At 54.9% G+C, this 23,014-nt stretch overlaps 1 protein-coding gene across 2 annotated transcripts in view; it reads left to right on the forward strand.

The window, feature by feature from the left end:
* PKN1 (protein kinase N1) overlaps positions 1-22,462 on the forward strand; it is a 23,401-nt gene extending 939 nt beyond the window's left edge. The window contains exons 1-22 of one of the 2 annotated variants that reach the window (XM_027084994.1): positions 2,795-2,864; positions 3,929-4,232; positions 5,731-5,882; positions 7,495-7,630; positions 10,671-10,816; positions 11,038-11,251; positions 12,066-12,260; positions 13,887-13,996; positions 14,088-14,231; positions 16,466-16,541; positions 16,624-16,765; positions 16,855-16,948; positions 18,653-18,732; positions 18,808-18,883; positions 18,980-19,071; positions 20,309-20,485; positions 20,647-20,709; positions 20,841-20,917; positions 21,121-21,263; positions 21,530-21,637; positions 21,725-21,805; positions 22,193-22,462. In XM_027084994.1, coding sequence (XP_026940795.1) covers positions 2,826-2,864; positions 3,929-4,232; positions 5,731-5,882; positions 7,495-7,630; positions 10,671-10,816; positions 11,038-11,251; positions 12,066-12,260; positions 13,887-13,996; positions 14,088-14,231; positions 16,466-16,541; positions 16,624-16,765; positions 16,855-16,948; positions 18,653-18,732; positions 18,808-18,883; positions 18,980-19,071; positions 20,309-20,485; positions 20,647-20,709; positions 20,841-20,917; positions 21,121-21,263; positions 21,530-21,637; positions 21,725-21,805; positions 22,193-22,396 — 2,853 coding nt within the window. In that variant the 5' untranslated portion in view covers positions 2,795-2,825 and the 3' untranslated portion in view covers positions 22,397-22,462. Of the gene's footprint in view, positions 1-2,794; positions 2,865-3,928; positions 4,233-5,730; positions 5,883-7,494; positions 7,631-10,670; positions 10,817-11,037; positions 11,252-12,065; positions 12,261-13,886; positions 13,997-14,087; positions 14,232-16,465; positions 16,542-16,623; positions 16,766-16,854; positions 16,949-18,652; positions 18,733-18,807; positions 18,884-18,979; positions 19,072-20,308; positions 20,486-20,646; positions 20,710-20,840; positions 20,918-21,120; positions 21,264-21,529; positions 21,638-21,724; positions 21,806-22,192 lie in introns of those variants that run through there. The other variant, XM_027084995.1, reaches the window with a different exon arrangement.
* Positions 22,463-23,014: the final 552 nt, after the last annotated feature.

A 23,014-nucleotide genomic window follows, 5' to 3' on the forward strand; every position in this document is an offset into this window, starting at 1 on the left:
ACACACACACACACACACACACACACACACACACACACGCAGAGGCACAGCTGACTGACACCAACCTGCCGCCCAGCCAGGTTCTTCCTGTGCCACCTTGTGGACATCACAGCCCTGGACCCACCGTCCCTATTTGTGGCTAGCAGGGCCAGGGTGACTTCTGACACTTCTTTCCTTCAGTGACCCAAATCTGAGACATGTCCTGTACCTCTGGTGCCCCCATTAGCACCTCATCATCCCTCCGTCGTCCTGTGGTTGCTGTGTAACTGGGTTCTCGTCTCCTTCTGCACCTGCCCCCACATCCCCTTTGTGTCTGTCCCATGACCCCCATCCCCCATCCCAGTCCTGCTGATGGCCTGCCAGCCTTGCCGAGGAGCTGGGCGTATCTGGTGTTGCCGATCACACAAGGTCAGACCTTGGGGGCTGGGGAGGGCTGGGGTCTCTGCCTCTACATCTCAGCCCTGGGAGGGCTGTGTAGGAATCCCCTGGCGCATGCATGCGCTTGGCGTGTAGCAAACATGACCTGGACGGAGGCTGTGATTCCTGGAACGAGGCTGGACCTGTGCCCTGGTCCCCTTTCCCATCTCCTTCCTGCTCTCTTCCCCTGTCCTGGTCATTCCTTTCTCGTGGCTGCTTGGGTCTGCTAAACTGTCCCTCTGTCTGTCCCAGTGTGTGCCTGTCCGTTCTGTGTCCAGCAAACGGATGTCCTGTCCAGATTCCGGAAACGCCCAAAGCATTGAAATCTCCGGACATGGGGTCTAGGTCCCTGGCCACTCTGGGAAGAGGGGAATTCTGGAAGATGGACCCTCTGGACCTGGGGTCTCCTGCTTCATGGTGGGAGTTGGGGGAGCAGGGATTCTCCAAGGCCAGGCCAGGCTCCTGATTCATGGGTTCATCATGCTGGCCCTCAGGTGACCCCTGCCCTAGGTAGGAGTGAGTCACCCAAGAGAGGAGAACCCAGGAGGGCGGGCCTCCCTCCCTCCCTGCTCTGCATATTCTCAGGCCTCAGCTGCTGGAGGAGGTGGGGCTGAGGGAGCCTGCCTGGACTTCCCTCATTTGACCTGGCCCTGCTCCTGGCTGTACCCCTGCTCTGCCTGCTGGGGATAGGGTGGGGCTGGGTGGCAGGTGGGGCCTGGTTGGTAGCAGGTGGTATTAGGTGAGCCTGGGTTTAAATTCCAGAGCTGTCACTTCCTAACAGTGTGTCCTAGGCCCCGTGCCTTTCCCTCTCCGAGCCTTGGTTCTGCCGTCAAAAAAATGTAGCTGGAGGGTTTTCATGGTGGAGAAAGACGTAGACCAGGCCAGCACCTTGCAGGTGGGGCTGCTGTGAAATCCTTCCTGGGTCACGGTCAGCAGCTCAGCGTGTGCATCTGTGTCCTTTAATCCAGGGTTTCTAAGCCTCAGCACTATTGACATTTGGGGCTGAATCATTCTTTGAGATGGAGGCTGTCGTGTGTACTGTAGAATGTTGAGCGGCACCCGTGGACTCGACCCAGTAGATGCCAGTAGCACCCCCAGTTGTGACAACCAACCAAAAATGTCTCTGGATATTGCCAAATGCCCCCCAGAAGTGGGGTGGAGTGGAGGCGATCCCCTCCCCCATGGAGAACTGCTGCTGCCACCTCTCTGAGCCTCAGTTTCCTCGCCTGTAAAGTGGGGGAGAATTATAGCAGTTGCTCAGGATAAATGTGAGGGGTCAGGAGGATCATGGGAGTGACGCTTTTGGCCTGAAGTAAATCCCTGGGGGCAGCTGCCCTTGAGGTTGGTCGGGAGCCAACCATGACTTTCTTCATCTCTGAAATGGGTTCTCATGGCGGCGGCAGATAATGTCTGTGGGGCTCTTCATGCCACGCTGACACCTAGCTCAGATTCTGGGCATTCCCGTTTGAAATCCTAGCTCTGCCTTCTGCTGGCTGTAGGACCTTGGGCAAGTTACATCACCGCTCCAGGCCTCCGTTTCCTCATCTTGAAAATAGGGTGATAATAGGGACTTCCCTGGCAGTCCAGTGGTTAAGACTCTGTGCTTCCACTGCAGGGGGCATGGGTTTGATCCCTAGTCAGGGAATTAAGATCCGGCATGCCATGCGGCATGGCCAAAAAAAAAAAGAAAGAAAATGGGGTGATGATAGCACCTCCTGGGGTTGCATTAGTTGACCTGGGAGCAGCTTGTAGTAACTGCTACCATCCTTGAGCTTTCGTAGAGACACTCTCACCGCAACCCTCCAGCGCTGCCTCCTCACAATGTGGGCCTCAAGGAGGTGCCGCTGGGCTGGCCAGGCCCCTTAGGCCTCCAAGCTGTGGTCAGCGGCAGCGAGAGACCGAGCTGAGAAGAATCCGGAAGCTGGGACAGGCTGCATCTGCAGGAAGGGGGCTGGGCCACCCATATAAGCACTCATGGGTGTTTGCATATAAGTGTGCACAGGGGTAGATGCAGGGGGTGTGCACACACTTGCTAGCCTGCGATGCGTGCACATGCCTATAGGTGTATGAGAGCGTGTGCACACCCAAGCCAGCCCCTGGAGCCTGTATACATGGGGGAGGCTGCTCTTCACGTCCACACTAGTGGGCCTGTGAACGTGTGCAGGCTGTGTACGCCTTGGGCATCCTCTTGGGACAGGGAGCAGGGGCCGTCCCTGGGGTGCCTCCAGAGAAGCCGGCTCAGGCCTGGAGTGGGGCCTGAGAGGAAGGCCCTCTAGATGCCCCAGAGGCCCAGAGCTGGCCTTTTGCAGGGGTTGCTGGGAGCTAGCAGGAAAGAGGAAGTAGCAGGCGAGAGGCCCTGGCAGGGCTGAGGTTCAGGAAGAGGGCGGGGCCCTCAGCCGGGACCCAGGATGGCGGAGGCCAATCCCCCTTTGGACCGGGAGCTGGAGGTGTGGGCTGGGGTCCTTGTGGGGGGCCAGCAGAAGAGGACCCCAAGTGGCACAGGCCAGAGGCTCTGCCCTCGGTACCTCTCGGTTTTGGACTGAAGGGAGGAGATGAGGTGTTAGACTTGGAGTTTTCTGTTTGAGAGATGAAACTGTTTGGGGCCCTTTGGGCTTCCAGGCTGGGGAGATAGAGGAGGAAAGGGAGAGGCCTCTGCTCTTTAGGGTGCCGGTTGTAGAGGATGAAAGGAGGGGAGATGGGGCCTGTCCCCGGGATCTAGTTTGGGGGTACAGCAGGGGACAGATGAGGCCTCGCCCCGTGTCCTCCTCATTTGGGATTATAGCAGAGGGAAGGTGAGGCCTGCCCTCAGTACCTCCTATCCTAGTTTGAGGGCACAGCAGTGAGGAGAAGGGGCCTGGGACCCCAACCTTGTGGTTTGGTGGGGCGTCAGAGGCCTGCCCTTGATACTTCCTTGTTTGGGGAGCAGCAGAGGGAAGAGGAAACCCGCCCTCAGGACCTCATAATTTGGGGGATAGGGGAGTGGAGATGGGGCCTACCCTTGGGACCTCCTAGGTTAGGGGGGCAGCAGAGGAGAGAAAGGGGTCTGCCCTCAGGATCTTGTCATTTAGGGGACAACAGAAGGGAGACAAGGCCTGTTCTTGGGACCCCCTAATTTGGGAGGACAATGGAAGGGAGATAGGGCCCGTCCTTGGGGACCCCCTAGCTTGGGGGGCACAGTGGTGGGGTGATGGGATCTGACCTGAAGAATCCCACTGCCTAAGGACAGATGAAGGGAGATTGAACTGTATTTGTGGTCCCCTAGTCTGAGGGGACAGGGAAGGAAGAAGCCCCTGCCCTCGGGACTTCGCGGTTTGGGGATGTCTGAAAGCAGGGACAGGGCCTTGCCTCACCTCCCACTTTTGGTAGCGGGACGGGGGGTGCCGATCAGAGGACATAGAGCAGGCCCTGTGTCAGGAGTTACAGTCTGGGAGGGGACCAGGCCAGGTCGGCTGAGCACGGTCTGCACCCCAGAGTCCTCCTGGCCCCGCTGACCCTGCTCCGTCCTCCGCAGAGCGAGCCACGCAGCTGGTCCCTGCTGGAGCAGCTGGGCCTGGCGGGCGCCGACCTGGCAGCCCCCGGGGTGCAGCAGCAGCTGGAGCTGGAACGGGAGAGGCTGCGGCGGGAGATCCGCAAGGAGCTGAAGCTGAAGGAGGGCGCCGAGAACCTGCGGCGGGCCACCACCGACCTGGGCCGCAACCTCGGCCCCGTGGAGCTGGTGCTGCGCGGTTCCTCGCGCAGACTCGACCTGCTGCACCAGCAGCTGCAGGAGCTGCACGCCCATGTGGTGCTGCCCGACCCCGTGGCTGGCGTGCACGGTAAGCCAGGCTTCCCCGGGGATGCGGGACAGCAGGGGGTTCCACTGCCCAGGGCTCACCCGCTGTGTCCTAGAGCGAGGCCAGCCCATCGCCTCTGACCTCCAGGGAGATACACTCGGTCACAACAGCACCGAGCCTCAAAATACAGGCAGACCAAAGGCCAAAAGCAACACCCAGAGAAAGGTACACACAGTCACACCCACACCCGGACAACAGCAAAGGGCTTACACGGGGTCACACGAATATCCAGGCTCACAGAGTCATACCAGCACCCGGACAACCCCCAAGACTCTTTCTAAAATATCTTTAATTTTTATTGATTAAAAAAATTTTCAATTGTGATCAAAAAACACATAACAAAATGCGTCATTTTTAAGTGTACAGTTCAGTGGTGTTGAGTAGGTTCACATTATCGTGCAAGGGATGTGCAGAACTTTTTCACCTTGCAACCAAAGACAAAGGTGTAACACATGTCACATCAGTAGCCAGAGACATTCACACACGGTCACACCAGCACCCAGACAACTCCTAAGGGCATACACACTATCATATGAATACCCAGAGACTTGCATACCGGCACCCAGCACCCAGAGAAATGCACGCACAGTCACACCGACACACAGACAATACCGAGAGACTCGCACATGCTCGCGCCAACCCCCAGAGATTCACACACACACAGAGCTGCCCAACCCCTACAGACGTCCACCGACCTGTCCACAGCCTGAGGCGTATACACACAATCAGACAAGGCCTGAAGACTCAACACCACTTAGCCCAACACCCATATACCACTTAGGTGTGTCAACAGCTAGAGACCAACATTGTCATGTCAACACTCAGAGATACAGTTCAGCCGACCCCCAAAACCTCATCCGGTCACAGCTGCACCCAGAGTGACCTGGACAGTCACACCACTCGCTAGAGACTCACAGAGCCATGCCAGCCTCCAGAGACACGCATGTCCGGCTGTACCAGCACCCAGACACGTGGACACAGTTGTACCAGTGCCGGGAGGTCAGAAAGCACAGTTGTGCCAATAGTCGGAAGCATATGCCTAGAGTCACCCCCAGCACCCAGAATCTCACACAGTCATTCTAACACCTCGAATCTCACAGTTACACTAGCACCTGGGGAGACACACACTCGCTCAGTTATGCCAACACCCTGCGGGTCACAGACCTAACCACCGCCACACCCACGGATGCCCACACAGCTGTGTAAGTAGTTGGGGACTTCCGTACGAAGGTAGATACAGTCACACCGGCACCAAGGACCCAGCGCACACCTGGACACTTGCCTGTGCTCATTCATGCTGGTCCTGCCCCAGTCCTGCAGGGGTTTCCCTACGAGGGCTGGGGTGGTTGGGCCCTCTGGACCCTGGTCCCCAGCTCTTCCTCTCCCTGGCCCTGGGGGTGGATCCTCTCAGCTGGGGCAGAACCACCTGGGCAGATGGAGGTGAGGGCCGTGGTGACTCTGCCCCATCTACCCGCTCCAGATGCCCCCCAGTCCCCCTGTGAAGGTGGCCCAGCCTGCTCAGCCACCAACCTGAGCCGCGTGGCCGGCCTGGAGAAGCAGCTGGCCATCGAGCTGAAGGTGAAGCAGGGGGCGGAAAACATGATCCAGACGTACAGCAACGGCAGCACTAAGGTGGGGGCAGCGCGAGTGCACCCCGCCCCGTGTGCATGTACACCCGCAAGCGCATACAGTCTGGGGGGGGCAGGGTGGCACCTACATCTGCTCCCTTGGGAGTCTGGGGTCCTCTGGGTTGGGGACAGAGGGGCTGATGGGTGGCTTTGCAGCAGGACTGGGGTGCGGTCAGCTCATGGGGGCATATGGGAAACAGGGTAACTGTGGGTGATGTCAGACAGACACATGGCAGAGACTGTCCCCCCCAAACTCAGTTACCCCCAGAGATGGTCAGGGCAACACGCAGCCTCTCACTGCTGGTGGTCTCTCTCTGACACTTGTACACGCAGATCAACACCTCGGTGCGCACATGTCATCATCCTAACATCTAGAGACACGGCCATGGTCACGACAACACCTAGAGACTCACAGACACACATGCACCGTCATAAGATCTAGAGTCACATCAGTAACAACGCTCATAAACACGTGGAGGATGACCACCAGAGCAACCTCTAGATACAGAGAGACACACACCATTGTGTAACGCCCGGACACACAGCACAGGCCAACGGACCGCCTAGACACACAGACACACACATTATTAAATTCACACTCAGAGACCAGAATTGTCACACAGGCGCTCCCCCAGTTGTACCAATACTGAGTACACAGTCACAGGTTTGCACCAACACCCAGAGATACACCCACAGCACAGTCAGACCTACAGCTAGAGACCCAGAGAGCACCCATGCCTGTGTGCACACACAAATGCGAATATTATGTGGGAGGGCACAAGCCATGCAGAATTTTTTTTTTTTTTTTTTTTTTTACCTTTTATTGATGTGTAACAAATGGACGTAAAGTGCAGAAAACTTAAGTGTACAGACCAATGAATTTTTATCTGGGTACACATCACCCACATCGAAATACAGAACACTTCCTGTCACCCAGAAAGGGTTCCCTCCTGCCCCCTTCAGTCAGGACACAGACTTCTTTGACCACAGGTTAGCAGTGCCTGGTTTTGAAACACAGCGCCAGGTAGATGGAAAAATCCACAACCCGTGTCCGGTGCTTGTACACAACACGGGGTCCTTGGCTATGCCCAGTCATCGCTGTGCCTTGACCTGCACACACAAACATCGGGACTCCACTTACTGCAACTGTCTCACATCCAGTCACCCTTGGACTCACCCACGTGGCTACAGTCAAGGCTACGCCCACCACGGGGAACACTTACACACGCACGCCATTCTGACAGCTGACACAAACACAGTGCCTGCTGGTGCAAGGCACGGCTCTGAGCCCTCCACACAGGTTAGCTCCTTTAATCCTCAGCCCAGTGTTGGTTGGTGCTGTTAGTACTCCCCTTCCTGCAGATGAGCAAACAGGCCAGAGTAGTTGAGCGGCTTGCCCAAAGTCACACAGCTGTTAGGCGGCAGAGCCAGGATTCAAATGCCACGGGCGACATCTCCCATCAGCACCCAGGAACACACGGAGGCACGTGTTATCACACCCACACATGAATGCTCTGTCACAGGGTCACCCAGGGCCTGCACGATGTAGACAGCAGGACTGGTGGTCAGACCCTCATCTGCCCAGCCTTTCCCTCATGGCCCATCTCTGCCTCCAGGACCGGAAGCTGCTGCTGACGGCCCAGCAGATGCTGCAGGACAGTAAGACCAAGATTGACATCATCCGCATGCAGCTCCGCCGGGCGCTGCAGGCCTGCCAGCTGGAGAGCCAGGCGGCCGCAGACGAGGCCCAAGGTGAGTCCCTTGCCCTGAACAAGCCTCACCTGCATTCCACCCTGGAGAGTTCAGCTCCCAGCCCCACGAGGGGTCCCTCTCTGAGGCAGGGAGGTGGGTGCTGTGACTCACCACGTGACTGGAGCCCATTCCTGAGCCTTGCCAGGCCTCAGTTTCCCATTTTGTCCTATTTCAGATTTGCATGTGATCATGTATTGGCAAACTACGGTTCTTGGACCAAATCTACTGCCGCCTTTTTTTTTTTCAAATAAAATTTTATTGGCACCCAGCCATGCCCGTTCATTTACTATCACTTAAGGCTGCTTTTGCACTGCAACAGCAGGGCCAAGGAGTGGCAACAGAGCCCGTGTGGTCTACAAGGCCAAAAATATTTACCCTTTGGCTCTTTACGGAAATAACGTGCGGACCCCTGGACTAGGTGGTTGCCTTGTCACGTTGGCCCCTGTGGGTGTCCACGGTGTGTGTGTGTTCCTTTGTGTGTCTCAGTGTATGAATGCCTGGGGGTGTCTCAACCCCATTGTTAGCCTGAATTTGTCACCGGGTCTTGATGTATTGTGTGCAGAGAAGATTATCTGTGCTACTGATGTGTGTCAGTGTATCAGCTACTGATGTGTGTCAGTGATGCTGACCATGGGGACACAATACATAATAACATCATGGTGCCGCAGCTCCTCCGTAATAATATCCCGCCCTGTAACTATGGTAGTTTCTGTGTCACCACGAGAGGTAAGTGTCAGCTCTTGGTGGGTGTTAGTGCATTTGGGCTGCTGTACCGCAATACCACAGACTGGGGGTGGGGGCATGTAAGCGACAGACATTTATTTCTCACCGTTCTGGGGGCTGGGAAGTCCAAGATCAAGGCGCCGGCAGATCCAGCGTCTGGTGAGAGCCCTCTTCCAGATTCATAGACAGCTGCTTTCTTACTGCATCCTCACTGGTAGAAGGGGCAAGGGAGCTCTCTGGGGTCCCTTTTATAAGGACAGTGATCCCATGCATGAGGGCTCCGCCCTTATGACCTAATCACCTCCCAGCGGCCCCACCAACTAATACCATCATATTGGCGGTTGGGTTTCAACGTACGAATTTTGCAGGGACACAAACATGCAGTCCATAGCAATAGGACTTGGAACTCGGGTGACAATGTGTGTGTCTTTGTAGCGGGGAGGTGTTGGCGTGACTGTGTGGTTGTTCGTCTGAACTCTGAATGCCTACGGGGGCTTCTCAGTGACAGTGTGTGATGGTATGATCACGTCCCTGTGCTTTGGGGTGACATTGTAACTTTTGGTGACAGCCTGATTTTGTCCCCATAAGTGTAAAAGCCTTGATGACTGTTTGGGCACATGTGACAGCAGTCCCGGTGGGTGCCACACAGCTGTGGGTGACTGTGACTGTCTGAGTGCCCACGTCTGAGTCTAGGTCGTTGTGCAGGACAGCAAGACCGTCCTTGGAATCTACAGCCTTGGATAAGGGTGACCGTGGCCTTGTTTCTCTGAGTGACAAGTTTCCTGCACCTGGGTGACAGTGTATCCTTGTGCCTGTCCCTGTGCCATTGGGCCTCTGTGTCTGTGGGTATCAGTGATGCTGCCCTGCCTATGTGACAGTATGGTGGCATTTCTTTACCTGTCCCTATGCCTTATCCGTGTGGCAGTGTGACTGTGTTCCTCTGATTCTCCCTGGGCTGGAGATAGAGCCCTGGGAGTTTTGCCACTCTGTGACTGTGTCCTATAAGGGTATTTATGTTCTGTGACCATTTCCCTCTGTCCTTGTGACTGTGTCCCTTTGCTGGGGGTTGACAAGGCATATATCTATGTAATAGCCTCATCACTGTGACAATATCCCTATGTGGCAGTGTGATGGCATCTTTGTGAGAGTGTGTGTTCCTCAGCGTGTGTGTGTGTGTGTTCCAGTGCCTACACTGGTGACAAAGTGATAATGCCACTGTCACCCTGTGAGTGACAGTGTGACGACGTCTGTGTGACACTGTTCCTGTTCTCCCAACTACATTGTATTTCATGGGGTGGGTGGTCACTATGCATTTATCCAGACCCCTGCTGGAGGAAATGAGGTTGTTTCCAATCTTTTGCTCTTAGAAGGAAGGCTGTGAATAACCGTGTAGAGGTTTTTTTAAAAAAAAATTTATTTATTTATTTTTGGCTGCATTGGGTCTTCGTTGCTGCGCACGGGCTTTCTCTAGTTGCGGTGAGCGGGGGCTACTCTCCATTGCGGTGCTCGGGCTTCTCATTGCGGTGGCTCCTCTTTTTGCGGAGCACCTAGGTGTGCGGGCTTTAGTAGTTGTGGCACATGGGCTCAGTAGTTGTGGCTCGTGAGCTCTAGAGTGCAGGCTCAGTAGTTGTGGCGCACGGGCTTAGTTGCTCCGCGGCATGTGGGATCTTCCTGGACCAGGGCTCAAACCCGTGTCCCCTGCATCGGCAGGCGGACTCTCAACCACTGCGCCACCAGGGAAGTCCCTGCAGAGGTGTTTTTTATGGGATAAAGTCCCTGAACTGGGATTGCTGAATCAAAGGGTAAATACATTTGTGATTCTGATAGAAATGGCCAAACTGCCTCCATTGGAAAGCCACTTGTATTCCCATTAGCAATGAATGAAAGTTACTCTTTTTTTTTAAGTGTTCCTGTGTCTGTGTGACTATATCCTATCCAGTTGCCATGGTATCCCTGCGACAGTCCCTGGGGATGAAGTGGGACCCTGACAATGTATCTGTCCCTAAGACTTTGTTAATGGTGTGCCTGTATATATGACTGTCCCCGGGTGACAGCTTAACTACATCCCTGGGACTGTCCATGTGGGTGTGAGAGCGTCTGGATAAAAGAGGGACAGCATCTGGGTGGAAGTGTGGCCGTCTGCCTGTGGGTGACAGTGTGACTGTGTCACCATGACCCCTCACCTTGGGAGAAAGTGATGCATATTGACGGCCGTCTGTGGCCAGCGCTTGTTCCCGCAGATGGCTGCGTGTCTGGGACCGGGCTGGTTGGACCTGGGCCCAGGCTAGCCTCACTGCCTCGTGTCCTACACCCACAGGGAGTCCAGACCTGGGGGCCATGGAGCTGCGCATCGAGGAGCTGCGGCACCACTTCCGAGTCGAGCACGCGGTGGCGGAGGGCGCCAAGAACGTGCTGCGCCTGCTCAGCGCTGCCAAAGCCCCAGACCGCAAGGCTGTCAGCGAGGTGAGGGACGCGGTGTCGACCCAGAGGGGTGGGGCTTCAGCGATGGGTGGGACCTCATTTTCAGGGAGCCCAGGGGTAGGACCCAAATGGCTGAGGGCTTGGGCTTCCAGGGAGGAGCTCCAGGTAGGACTTAGCCAGTCTGGGGGCGGGGCCTGGGTCTGCACTTGGGGAGGGGCGTGCTGGATCCCGCCCCCAGCCCGGCCAGGCTCCTCCCACCGCAGGCGCAGGAGAAGCTGACCGAGTCCAACCAGAAGCTGGGGTTGCTTCGGGAGGCGCTGGAGCGGCGGCTCGGGGAGCTGCCCGCTGACCACCCGAAGGGGCGGCTGCTGCGCGAGGAGCTTGCTGCGGCCTCGTCCTCAGCCTTCAGTGCCCGCCTGGCCGGGCCCTTCCCCGCCATGCATTATAGCACCCTGTGCAAGCCCGCGCCGCTCACAGGTGGGTCCCGACGTCCCCCACCCAATCCGGACCCTACCTCCCGCAGCTCTGGACTCCTGACCCCTCTGAGTCCCCCACCCCCGAGACCCCCAACCGGGATCTCCACTCTCCCTAACCCTGGACTCCCATCCCACTGTTCCCTCCCTTCTCCATTCACCCCAGCCCTCTGGACCTGGGCCCCATTTCCCATGCCAGACAGCCGTATGCACCTGGACTTCCCACCCCGCCTTGCCCTCTGAGGGACTCTTGTCCCCATCCCCATCCTCACTTTCGCCACCCCTCCCCAAATGGCCCTGCCTTTTTTCTCCAGCCAGAGTCCCCCAGCCCAGTCTCACAGTCCCTTGCTCTCAGAACCCTCAGCCCTGAACCTCTGTCCCCCAACGCCCAGGCTAGCCAGCCCCTCCCTCCTTAGATCCCTCAGCCACTACCTCCCCAGACTAGCACTACCATAGACCCCAGCCCCAGTGTCAGACCTCAGATCAGCCCGCCGAATCTAAGCCCGGACTCCTAGTCCTACCTGGCTCACCACCGCCTGGACCTTCAGCCTACACCCTGAACCTCTCTTCTGTTACTAAACCCCAGCATCCAGACCCCCTCCCCAGATTGACCCACCCCTCCCCTTGTCCCATGTTTTTCACTTCCGGACACAGCCATCCCTGCATCAGACCCCCTGCCTCACCCTGACAGTCCTTCACCACCTCCCACTTGCATGTTGGCCACTTCTGCACATGCCCACTTTACCTGCAGGCCCTTCCCCTCGTCCTGCCCCAGATGTGACCCCCCCTCCCCCGTCATGAGCCTGCTCCTCTCTCAGGGACCCTGGAGGTGCGTGTAGTGGGCTGCAGAGACCTTCCAGAGACCATCCCTTGGAACCCCTCACCTTCAGTGGGGGTGCCTGGGACCCCTGAGAGCCGCACCCCCTTCCTGAGCCGCCCAGCCCGGGGCCTTTACAGCCGAAGTGGAAGCCTCAGTGGCCGGAGCAGTCTCAAAGCGGAATCCGAGAACACCAGTGAGTGGGCATTGAGGGTCTGGAGGGATGAGATGGGGTGGGGGGTCCTGGATTTCCCACATTTGTAACATTCTCAAAAATTAGTACATCACACCCGTTAGGATGGATACCGCAAAACAAAACAAAACAAACACAGCTGTTAAGGAGGATGTGGAGAAATTGGAACCCTTCTGCTCTGTTGGTGGAAATGTAAAATGGTGCAGCCACTGAGGAAAACAGAATGGCAGGTCCTCAGATGATTAAACAGGGAATTACAATATGATCCAGCAATCCCGCTTCTGAGTAAATATACAAAAGAGTTGAAAGCAGGGTCTCGAAGATATATTGGTATACCCATGTTCATAGCAGCATTATTCACAATGGTCAAAGGTAGAAGCAACCCAGTGTCTGTTGACGGATGGATGGGTAAACAAAATGTGGTCCATCCATGCAATGGAATATTTCTCTGCCTTGAAAAGGAAGGACATTCTGAAACATACTGCAACATGGAGGAACTTGAGGACATTACGCTAAGTGAAATAAGCCAGTTATAAAAAGACAAGTAGTACATGATTCCACTTATATGATCCAGAGTGGTCAGATTCGTAGAGATAATGGTTGAGGGTGAGGGAGGAACGGAGAGTTATTGTTTAGTGGGGACAGAGTTTCAGTCTGGGAAGACGAAAAGAGTTCTGGAGATGGATGGTGGCGATGGTTACACAACAGTGTGGACGTACTTGATACCACTGAGCTGTACGCTTAAAAAGGATCATGACGGTAAATTTTATGTTACGTGAATTTTACCACAATGTGAAAAAAGCTAATACGTACATGTTTAAAAGTATGAATAAAAGAAGAATAACAATAGAGTAAGTAACCATCTGTGTTGCCACCACCCAGGTCAAGAAGTAGAATTCTCTGAGCCCCCTCATGCCCCATCCTCAATTCCAGCCCCTTCCTCTGTCCTAGAGGTGGCTACTCTCCTGACTCTCACGGTTATCATTTCCTTGTTTTGCTTTGTAGTTTTAGCACCCATGTACCATCTCGAAACAATGTAGTTTAATTTGCCTGTGTTTGAACTTCATATATGTGGAATCATACAGAATGTATGTTATGGTAATGGCTTCTTTCAGTCAACATTGTTTGGGAGACTCATCCCTATCGTCGCATGAAACTGTAGTTCATTCATTTTGCCATGTCATGAGGCATGTCAGATTGCTGTCTTTTTTTAGGTAAAGAATAGTTGAATTCAGCCATTTCATGGTTTAGCTAAAGAGACTATATTACAATTTATATATTAATTCCTGGACAGTGAGCTGTTTCTAATTTAGGGCTGTTATATAAGCATTATATTTATGCATCTCCCGATGTATACTTGCCTGCATTTTTCGAGGGTAAATACTTAGGAATATATTGCCGGAACTTGCATACAGCATAAAAGTGAATTTGGATCCCCGCCTCACACCTCGTGCAAAAACCAACTGGAGATGGATTAAAGGCCTTAATGTGACAGGCAGAACTGTAAAGCTTTGTCAGATAGCACAGCAGAATGTTGTGGGGGGAGGAGAAGATGTCTTTAATAAGATACAAGAGATTACCCTCGGCCTGCAAGAATCTCCTGACAGCCTACCCCAACCCCTGTTCCAGGTGAGGTGAGCACTGTGCTCAAGCTGGATAACACAGTGGTGGGGCAGACGTCCTGGAAGCCGTGTGGTCCCCACGCCTGGGACCAGAGCTTCACCCTGGAGCTGGAGAGGGTGAGTTCGGTTAGGGGATGACAGGGCTTGGAGGAGGAGGAGTTTGAGGCCTCGGGCGCCCCAAATGACGGCCCTCTTTCTGTCCCTTGAGGCACGGGAGCTGGAGTTGGCTGTGTTCTGGCGGGACCAGCGGGGCCTGTGTGCCCTCAAATTCCTGAAGTTGGAGGATTTCTTGGACAACGAGAGGCATGAAGTACAGCTGGACATGGAACCTCAGGGCTGCCTGGTGGCTGAGGTACAGCCTGACCCCAGCCCTGAGAAAATGCTTTGGCATCTCCTGCTCTGGAAGGGGAAGATGGGTTTTCCACTGGTCTCTGAATCTCGATAGAAGAGTACATATAATTAGTCACATCAATGCATGACTTAAGCTGGGATTGGTTTTGTTCTGAAACAAGATATTAAAAAAAGAACAACAACAACAACAACAACAAAATTTTGTCAAGCTAGAAAAGAAAAGCAAACCCTAGCAACATATTACGGAGATTGCCACCAGAGCCACAGCTGAGCAGAGAGATTCCTTCCACAGTGATGTCAGGGTTAGGGTCCAAATCAGGGTGGCCCACCCTTGGCACTATGGACATTTGGGCTGGATCATTCTTGGTTGCAGGGGCCGTCCTGTGCACTGCAGGGTGCTGAGCAACACCCCCTGCCTCCCCCCACAGGATGCCAGTAGCAACCCCCCCGCTCCAAGTTGTGACAACCAAAAATGTCTCCAGACACGGCCAGGGTCCCCTGATGAAGAGCCCATAGTCTAAATGACATTCCTAGCTGACCCCTTGTAGTACGGCTGGGCCCTGTTCGCAGTGCTGTACTGGCATTGACTCGTTAGTCCTCACAATAACCCAGTGCAAACAGGACCATTATTAGTCACATCTGATAGAGGAGGAAATGAGCCACAGAGAAAGAAAGTCACTGGCGCCCTCATTTAACCAGAATCATCCTCAAAAATTCTTCAAATTTGCCCCTAACATATACATGTGTCCTGTTTTTTTGTCTATAGGTATACGTGTGTGTGTGTGTATGTGTGTGTCTCCCCATGTCCTTAAACCCAGGAGGAAGTGTGTTTGTTTTTGTCTTTTTTGCTACTTGCTTAGATTTTTAAATACCGCTTCTCTTTGCAAGAAGATCAGACCATGTGAAAGAGATCAGAAATGAAAGAGAAACAGTTCACAATGCACAGTATAAAATACAGCTGTATAATGAACTCTGTTTTCGGGAGTGGGATAAATCCCAAGTGAGTCACTGGGTTCAAGTGAGTTTAAAGATTAACCTGAAAGAAGCTTTTCCTTGGTTGCCAGAGACCAAATACATATTACTCTAAGTTTTCACTAAAAAGTGCTTTCAAAATGAAAAAAAACATTAGTAAATTTTCACTAATTCCCAACACGTAGTTTTTTCTTGAAAAAGTATCTAGAAAAATTCTGAAAATATTCAAGGGCTGTTTTACTATCCAGGTGGAAATTCTTATGTGATCTCATAATCGAGGACTCCTGAAGGAAAGGAGCAGAGAAGGGCAGACTTCAGATGGTAGGGCCACGAAACTATTCTTCTATTAGGAAGACTGTCCAAAACCCAAGTGGACGATAGAGGTGGGTGGCCCGGGGGACAAGTTCTGAGGCAGTCCTTCTTGCCTTCAAGGTTTACTTATAACATTCTATTTTGTTCTCCCCGAAGCGCCAGCCTGTAGGACTTTCTGCAGTTCTGTTGTCAGTGAGCCTACAATCGTTGAGTTCCGTTGTAGGTAGAAATGTTCCATATCTGTGTCATCCAATACAGTAGCTGCTAGTCCGTTGAAGTGTGGCTAGTGTGACTGGGGGAACTGACGTTTTCATTTTACTTAATTGAAATAGCCACATGTGGCTAGAGGGGACCAGATTGGACACCCATAAAGCCACACAGTTCTGTGACTCCGGCACCTTCTAGAAGATGCGTTGGAGTCGGGAGAATTCAACTCGGCCAGTGGTTTCCCCACGTGGGTGGGCGCCAGCATCACCTGGAGGGCTTGTTGAAACACAGACTTCGGGGCTCCAGCGCCGGGGTTTCTGATTCGGTGGGTCCAGGTTGGGGTGGCGGTGCTGAGAATCTGCACTTCCAGCAGGTTCCCAGGTGATGCTGATGCTGCTGGTCTGGGACCACACTCGGGCGATCGGGACACTAGGTGAAGTGTAGGACCTGTTTGCTGGAGTTGTATGCGCATCTCGTTGGACCAGACCCACTCCCCACCCCTGGAGGAGGGCCTGCTTGCCTCCTTCTTGCCTTTCCAAGGTAGCACTTCAGGAGGTGGTCCCGTCGAAGGACGGATTGACTTTATGACCCCTTAATACGATGCCTAGTACTCTGTGGTTGGACGCAATGCCACAGCGATCAGAACCCCCGAGACATATGGGCGTGCACACCTGTGATCCTAAGGACTTCCCCACCAAGCTGCCTGGAGGTGGGCGAGGGTCCTCACGCGAGCCCCTCCCTCAGGTCACCTTCCGCAACCCTGTCATTGAGAGGATACCGCGGCTCCGACGGCAGAAGAAGATCTTCTCCAAGCAGCAAGGTGAGGGGATGGGCTGGGGCAGGGGAGAGACCAGGGGTCCCGGGAGTGTCACAGAGGGTGACACCCGCCCCTGTCTCCCCAGGGAAGGCATTTCAGCGCGCTAGGCAGATGAACATCGACGTCGCCACCTGGGTGCGGCTGCTTCGCAGGCTCATCCCCAACGCCACTGCCACAGGCACCTTCAGCCCTGGGGCTTCTCCAGGACCCGAGGCTCGGTCCACAGGGTAAGGAGGGAGGGCCCCGGAGTTCCGGCTGCCTCTGGTTGCTTCCCGGAATGCTAGGTCTTAGATGCACCCTCTTCCCTTTGCTGCAGCGACATATCTGTGGAGAAGCTGAACCTTGGGGTTGACTTGGACAGCTCACCCCAGAAGAGCCCTCTGGGTCCTCCTTCCAGCCCATCAAGTCTGGTGAGCTTCCCCCTTGGCCTGGGCAGTGTTAGGGGACCTCCACTGCCACTCAAGGCCCAGAGATCGCCAGGAACTTCCCTGGTCACACAGCACACCTCTGCCAGAACCGGGGTCCTGTTCTCTATCCCGGATAAAAACATGAGCTTGGGAGCCAGGCCACCTGGGTCCCGTCCCTGCTCTGCTGCCTCCTAGCTGTGTGACTCATGCCAAGCAGCTTCACCTCTCTGTGTTTAGTACGCTGCCCTGTAAAATGATCACACTTAAAACTCATGTCGATGACAGAAGTCCAGTTAGTGGTTTTCTCTGGGCGGGGGTTTATTGATAGGAGCGGGGACACGAGAGCCTGGCAAAGATGATAAAAATGTTCTGCATCTTGATCTAGGTCGGAGGTCAGCACACTTTTTCTGGAAAGGGCCACATAGGCAGTATTTTCAGCTTTGTGGGCCAGAAGGTCACAGTGATGACTAGTCAATGCTGCTCTCGTAGAAAGCAGCCACACCTGATACAGGCAGACATGAAGGGGTGTTGCTGTGCACCAGGAAGCCTTACTGAATGTCTGTCACTTTCATGGATCGTGAACTATTAGTCTTCTTTTGATTTTTTTCCCCCAACCCTTTAGAAACGTAAAAATCCTTCTTAGTTTACAGACTGTACAAAGCATGGAGTTTACCGACCCTTGGGCTAGGCGACGGGCATCTGGGTAGATACGTACGTAAGAGCTCTTTCCATTGCCCACCTCACCGAGTGCACTTTATACCTCGTTTTCTAAAAAAATGGAAACAATAATATATGCTTCGTGGCATCAAATTAAAACGAGATGCCTCATTAAATTAGATGAGTTTGTCAAAAAAAAAATACAAAAGTTGAATAACATTGAACGCTGGGGAGGATGCAGGAAAAGCGTGAGAATCACTGCATCTCCTTCGGACGGCACAGCTGGCTGAGTTAAAAAGATGGGCATTACCTTGACCTAGAAGTTCCAGTCCAGGACATCTATGATGGACATTCACACACGGCCACCAAAATGCTTGAATGGTATAAAATACATCTAGAAAGGTACCCACGAAATCATGAACAGCAGCTGGCTCTGGGGAGGGCAGCTGGGGCAGGAGAGGACTGTGTTTCCTACCGTACACCTGTTGGCACTGATTGAATCTTTAGAACTGTCTCTATAGTGGAGAATGATGGACCAGTAGGTAATTTTTCCTACTTAAATTATTAATTTTGATTCTTCTCAAAGTTATGTATGCTTATGATGTAAAGAATTAGGTCACTCCGTGGTATTCCTTAATACCAGTAAAGGGAATAAGTAGATAAATGATAAAATACAGCATAGAATGTGCTGGGAAGAAAAATAAAGCAGAGAAAGGGGACAGGGAGCGTTGGAGCTTCTGTTAGTTAATATGGCGGTCAGCTGGCCACCTTCAAAGGTGACGTTTGAATAAAGGCCGGAAGCAGGTGAGGGAGGAACAGTGCAGGTGCTGGGAAAAGAGAGTTCCTGGTGGAGAGAACAGCCCCATGCAAAGGTCCTGGGGTGGAAACACGCCTGGTGTGTTCAGGGCACAGTGAATGGAACAGTGTGGCTGAAGGGGGATGGAGTGAGGAGGGGTGGGGGAGGAGAGGTGAGGTCACATTGGTGACAAGAGCCTTGGTGGCTCTTGTGGTTATGGGTTATTGTACTCTGACCTCCTCTGTCTGCCACAGACTTCTCTGATCCAGGAAACTACCACCACTCCTGAGCTGCCTTCAGAGACCCAGGAGATCCCAGGCCCCACCCTGTGCAGGTGACACCCCTCCCCTGGCCACCACCCACCACCCCTGCCCACTGTCCCTTGCCCACCAGCCTCCTCTTTCCACAGCCCTCTGAGGAAGTCACCCCTGACCCTCGAGGATTTCCAGTTCCTGGCGGTGCTGGGCCGGGGTCACTTTGGGAAGGTGAGGCGGGGGGCAAGGAGTTGGGGGTCTGGGGGGTCCAGACCTCCAGGTCCTTGGACTGGCCACTAAGGCCACCCCTGCCCACTGTGGTTCCAGGTGCTGCTCTCCGAATTCCGGCCCAGCGGGGAGCTGTTTGCCATCAAGGCTTTGAAGAAAGGGGACATTGTGGCCCGAGACGAGGTGGAGAGGTGGGGACCCTGCTCAGGCCCTCTGAGAACTTTGGTCTTCTGGGAAATGGGAGACAGAGCAGTCCCCTCCTTGGAGCTGCTGTGAGAGTGATTCGTAACAGTCACTTGTACTTATTAAGCTAGTATTGGGGTGGCCAAAAACTTCGTTCGGGGTTTCCTGTATTACAGGAAACCCCGAACGAACTTTTTGGCCACCCCAATACTTCCAATAATAACGACTCCTAGAAAGCACCCACCGTGTGCTTTACATGTAGTAACGAATTCCTCACAACGGCTCTAAGAGGCAAGGACTGTTATTGTCCCCATTCTGCTGATGGCACAGAGAGTTTGAGCAAATTGCCCAAAGGTCACATAGGCAGTAGGCAGCAGGTCTGGGATTTGAACTTAGGGACTCGAGTTCTGAAGCCTGTGCTATTAATGGTGCCATTGTACTGGGGTCAGGACCCTGAGTTCAGATCCTCCCTCTGCTACAGATGTGCTTAGAAACCTTAGGGAGTTCATTTCACCCTTCTGAACCTCAGGCTCCCCTTCTAGAAAAGGGGAGTACTAATGCCTTTCTTGCAGGGTCGCCGGGTGGAATGAATGAGAGGATGACTCTAGAGCATTCTGCACAGTGCCCTGCCCCCTGTAGATACCTGAGATTGTCCCCAATCTTCTTGACATCCTTTTATTAACCAGGAACCCAATTTAGGCTTAAGCAAATACAGGAATTCATTGCTCTGCATCAGAAAAGTCCAGGGGTGGCCTACCTCCAGGCATGGCTGTACACAGGTGCTCAGTTGATACCTCTCCCTTCTGCTTTTGTCCGTGTGGGCTTTGCTTGCAGTCCCCTCACAGGGACAGAGATGCCCCCCACCCTAGCAGTTTAAGGCTCATCTGCAGACTTTAGCTCTTCTTCCTTAATAATTCCAGCAGAAACCCTGAGATTGAGCCCCATTGGCCTGGCTTGCCCTTTTGTGGGCCAATTCCTGGCCAGGGAGATGGGGTACTCCAAAGGGAAAGAACAGTCCCTCTGGTGGTTTCCCAGAGGGAAGTTACTAGGACTGTTACTAGGACAATGGATGGATTCTGGGTGCCTGGTTAGCACGTTCAGAAGCATGAAGCAACTTGCCCAAGTGTGCACAGCCATGCAGGCCCTTGACAAACAGCTGATGATTGAGGACTCTAGGGGGTGGGCGAGTCGGTGGTAGGGAGCTGCTGTGGTCTTTGACCCCTGTCCCACCCCCATCCCGCCCAGCCTGATGTGTGAGAAGCGGATCTTGGCGGCCGTGACCAGCGCGGGACACCCCTTTCTGGTGAACCTGTTTGGCTGTTTCCAGACACCAGAGCACGTGTGCTTCGTGATGGAGTACTCGGCCGGCGGGGACCTGATGTTGCACATCCACAGTGATGTGTTCTCGGAGCCCCGTGCCGTGTGAGCCTAGTCCCCCACCCCACACCTCCACCCACAGGCCCTGCCTCCCCCCAGCTCCTGGAGTTATGGGGTAATGGGGGGCTTTTGAGGATGTGGGAGCCTTATGTGACCCTCTGCCTTTCCTGGAAGCCCAGCTCCCTCACACCGGCCTCTCTCTGCAGCTTTTATTCGGCCTGTGTGGTGCTGGGGCTGCAGTTTCTCCACGAACACAAGATCGTCTACAGGTGTGTATGTGTGTGCGCGCGCGCATATGCCCGTGCATGCATGCTCTGCCCACTGGGGGACGCTGAGGCTTCAGGCAGGACCCAGATTCCCACTCATCCCTCTTTACATCCTCCCGTCCCCTCCCCCACAGGGACCTGAAGTTGGACAATTTGCTCCTGGACACCGAGGGCTATGTCAAGATTGCAGACTTTGGCCTCTGCAAGGAGGGTGATGAGCGGTGGGGGGACTGGGATCTGAGGGGCTGGCCTCTGGGGTTTAGACAGAGAGGGGAGGGAGTGGAGTCCCCAGCCTTACCTGGGTCATCCCCTACCCTGGTCCTGGGATGGGGCTGGCTGTCTGGACCACCCCATGCTGGGCTGGGCTAGAGCTGTGACCACCCCCATAACCTCACATGGCCCTGCTGCCCCCAGGGATGGGCTATGGGGACCGGACCAGCACTTTCTGCGGGACCCCGGAGTTCCTGGCACCTGAGGTGCTGACAGACACATCGTACACTCGGGCGGTGGACTGGTGGGGGCTGGGCGTGCTGCTGTATGAGATGCTGGTCGGTGAGGTGAGGCCCCAGGCCGCTCCGCCCTGCCTGTCCCCGGTAACCTGGATATGCCCGGTGGGGGAAAGGGGGGTCAGAATTGGCCTCCACTATGTGCTGTCTGATTGAGGCCAGGTGGCTTTGCCTCCCTAGCCTCGGTTTCTGCATCTGTAAATTGGGGTACTTACCCTCCCAAGTGAGCCTTGTGAAAGTGCCACGGGAGCCCAGGGTGGAGCTGGGTGTGGTGTGGCCAGAGGGGCCTAATTCACCCTGGCTCTTCCTGTCCCCAGTCCCCGTTCCCAGGGGACGACGAGGAGGAGGTATTCGACAGCATCGTCAACGATGAGGTTCGCTACCCCCGCTTCCTGTCAGCTGAAGCCATTGGCATCATGCGCAGGGTGAGGACCCCCCCAACTTAGGGTGGGCCAGGGGAGTGGCTCTGGGACTAGGAAGAGGAACACTGACACAGAACTCCCTCCCCCCAGCTGCTGCGGAGGAATCCAGAGCGCAGGCTGGGATCCAGCGAGAGGGATGCAGAGGATGTGAAAAAACAGCCTTTCTTCAGGGTGAAGTCCCCCACTCCCAGGACCCAGTCATCCCCCCCACCCAAGACCTAGTGGCTTCACCTCCAACACTGTCACCTCCCCTTGACACCTGCCTGCCTTTCCTTCCCCCTCCCTTACCCTCACTGGCCCTCCTACACCCACATCCACTCCAGGCTGGCCTGCGGTGGGGGGGGGGGAGCACTGCCCTGTGTATGAGCCCAGGCCCCTCCCCCCACTCATACGGTGATCCTTCCTGAGCCCCCAGGCCCGCCACTTTCCCTCCCTCTATCTTGTGACTCCCTGTGTTGATCCCCACAGATCCAAGGCCAGACAGGGTGCAAGGAGCAAAACCTTCCCGCGCTCTGCTCTGAGCCTCCCCTGCTGACCTCTCCCCTCTCTGCCCTGCAGACACTGGGTTGGGATGCCCTGCTGGCCCGGCGCCTGCCGCCGCCTTTCGTACCCACGCTGGCGGGCCGCACTGATGTCAGCAACTTCGACGAGGAATTCACAGGGGAGGCCCCCACGCTGAGCCCACCCCGCGACGCTCGGCCCCTCACGGCCACAGAGCAGGCAGCCTTCCGGGACTTCGACTTTGTGGCCGGGGGCTGCTAGCCCCCTCCCCCACTTCTGCCCCCACCGAGCTGTCAGTTTTTAAAAAGGCCTTTGGGATTTGCTCTATCCATGCATCTCCGTCCGTTCTTGTGCAGTAATGGGGGTGGGGGGCGTGCTTGGAGGTGGGGAGAGTTGGGAGGGGATGTGATGGATGGCCGGTGGCGTAGGGAGTGATGGGGAGAGGCCCTGGATTGTGGTGGGGGATCGTTTGAAGGGGCCAAGGGATGGTGGAGACTCGGGGCTGTTATTGTGGTGGGGAGCATGGGCAGGCCGCCATGGGAGGGGGGCTCGGAGCTGTGTTGAGGAACTTCCGGGATTAGAGGCCAGTGATGGGGCGTAGTTTGGGGGGTAGGGACTTGGGGTTGTGTGGGGGAGCTCAGGGCCACAATGAGCGAATGGTTGCGGGAGCCACTCATGACGGCAGCAGGGGCGAAAAGCGGCCCCCAACCCTCCCACTCTGCTCCCAGCCGAGCCTCCGCCCCAAGACTGCGGCCACGGCGTTGTGCGCGTGCTCTTGCGACTCCGGCTCTGCGTCTCTACGCCCCCGCGTGGCTAGTCCCGGAACTGCACACTCCGGAGGCGTACACAGCACCTCTGCCGCTCCGGCGCGGCCGCGAG

The sequence above is a fragment of the Aethalodelphis obliquidens genome, unplaced genomic scaffold (genome assembly GCF_003676395.1).
Source record: "Aethalodelphis obliquidens isolate GAN/ISIS:26980383/991018 unplaced genomic scaffold, ASM367639v1 scaffold53, whole genome shotgun sequence".
NCBI classification, from domain to species: domain Eukaryota; kingdom Metazoa; phylum Chordata; class Mammalia; order Artiodactyla; family Delphinidae; genus Aethalodelphis; species Aethalodelphis obliquidens.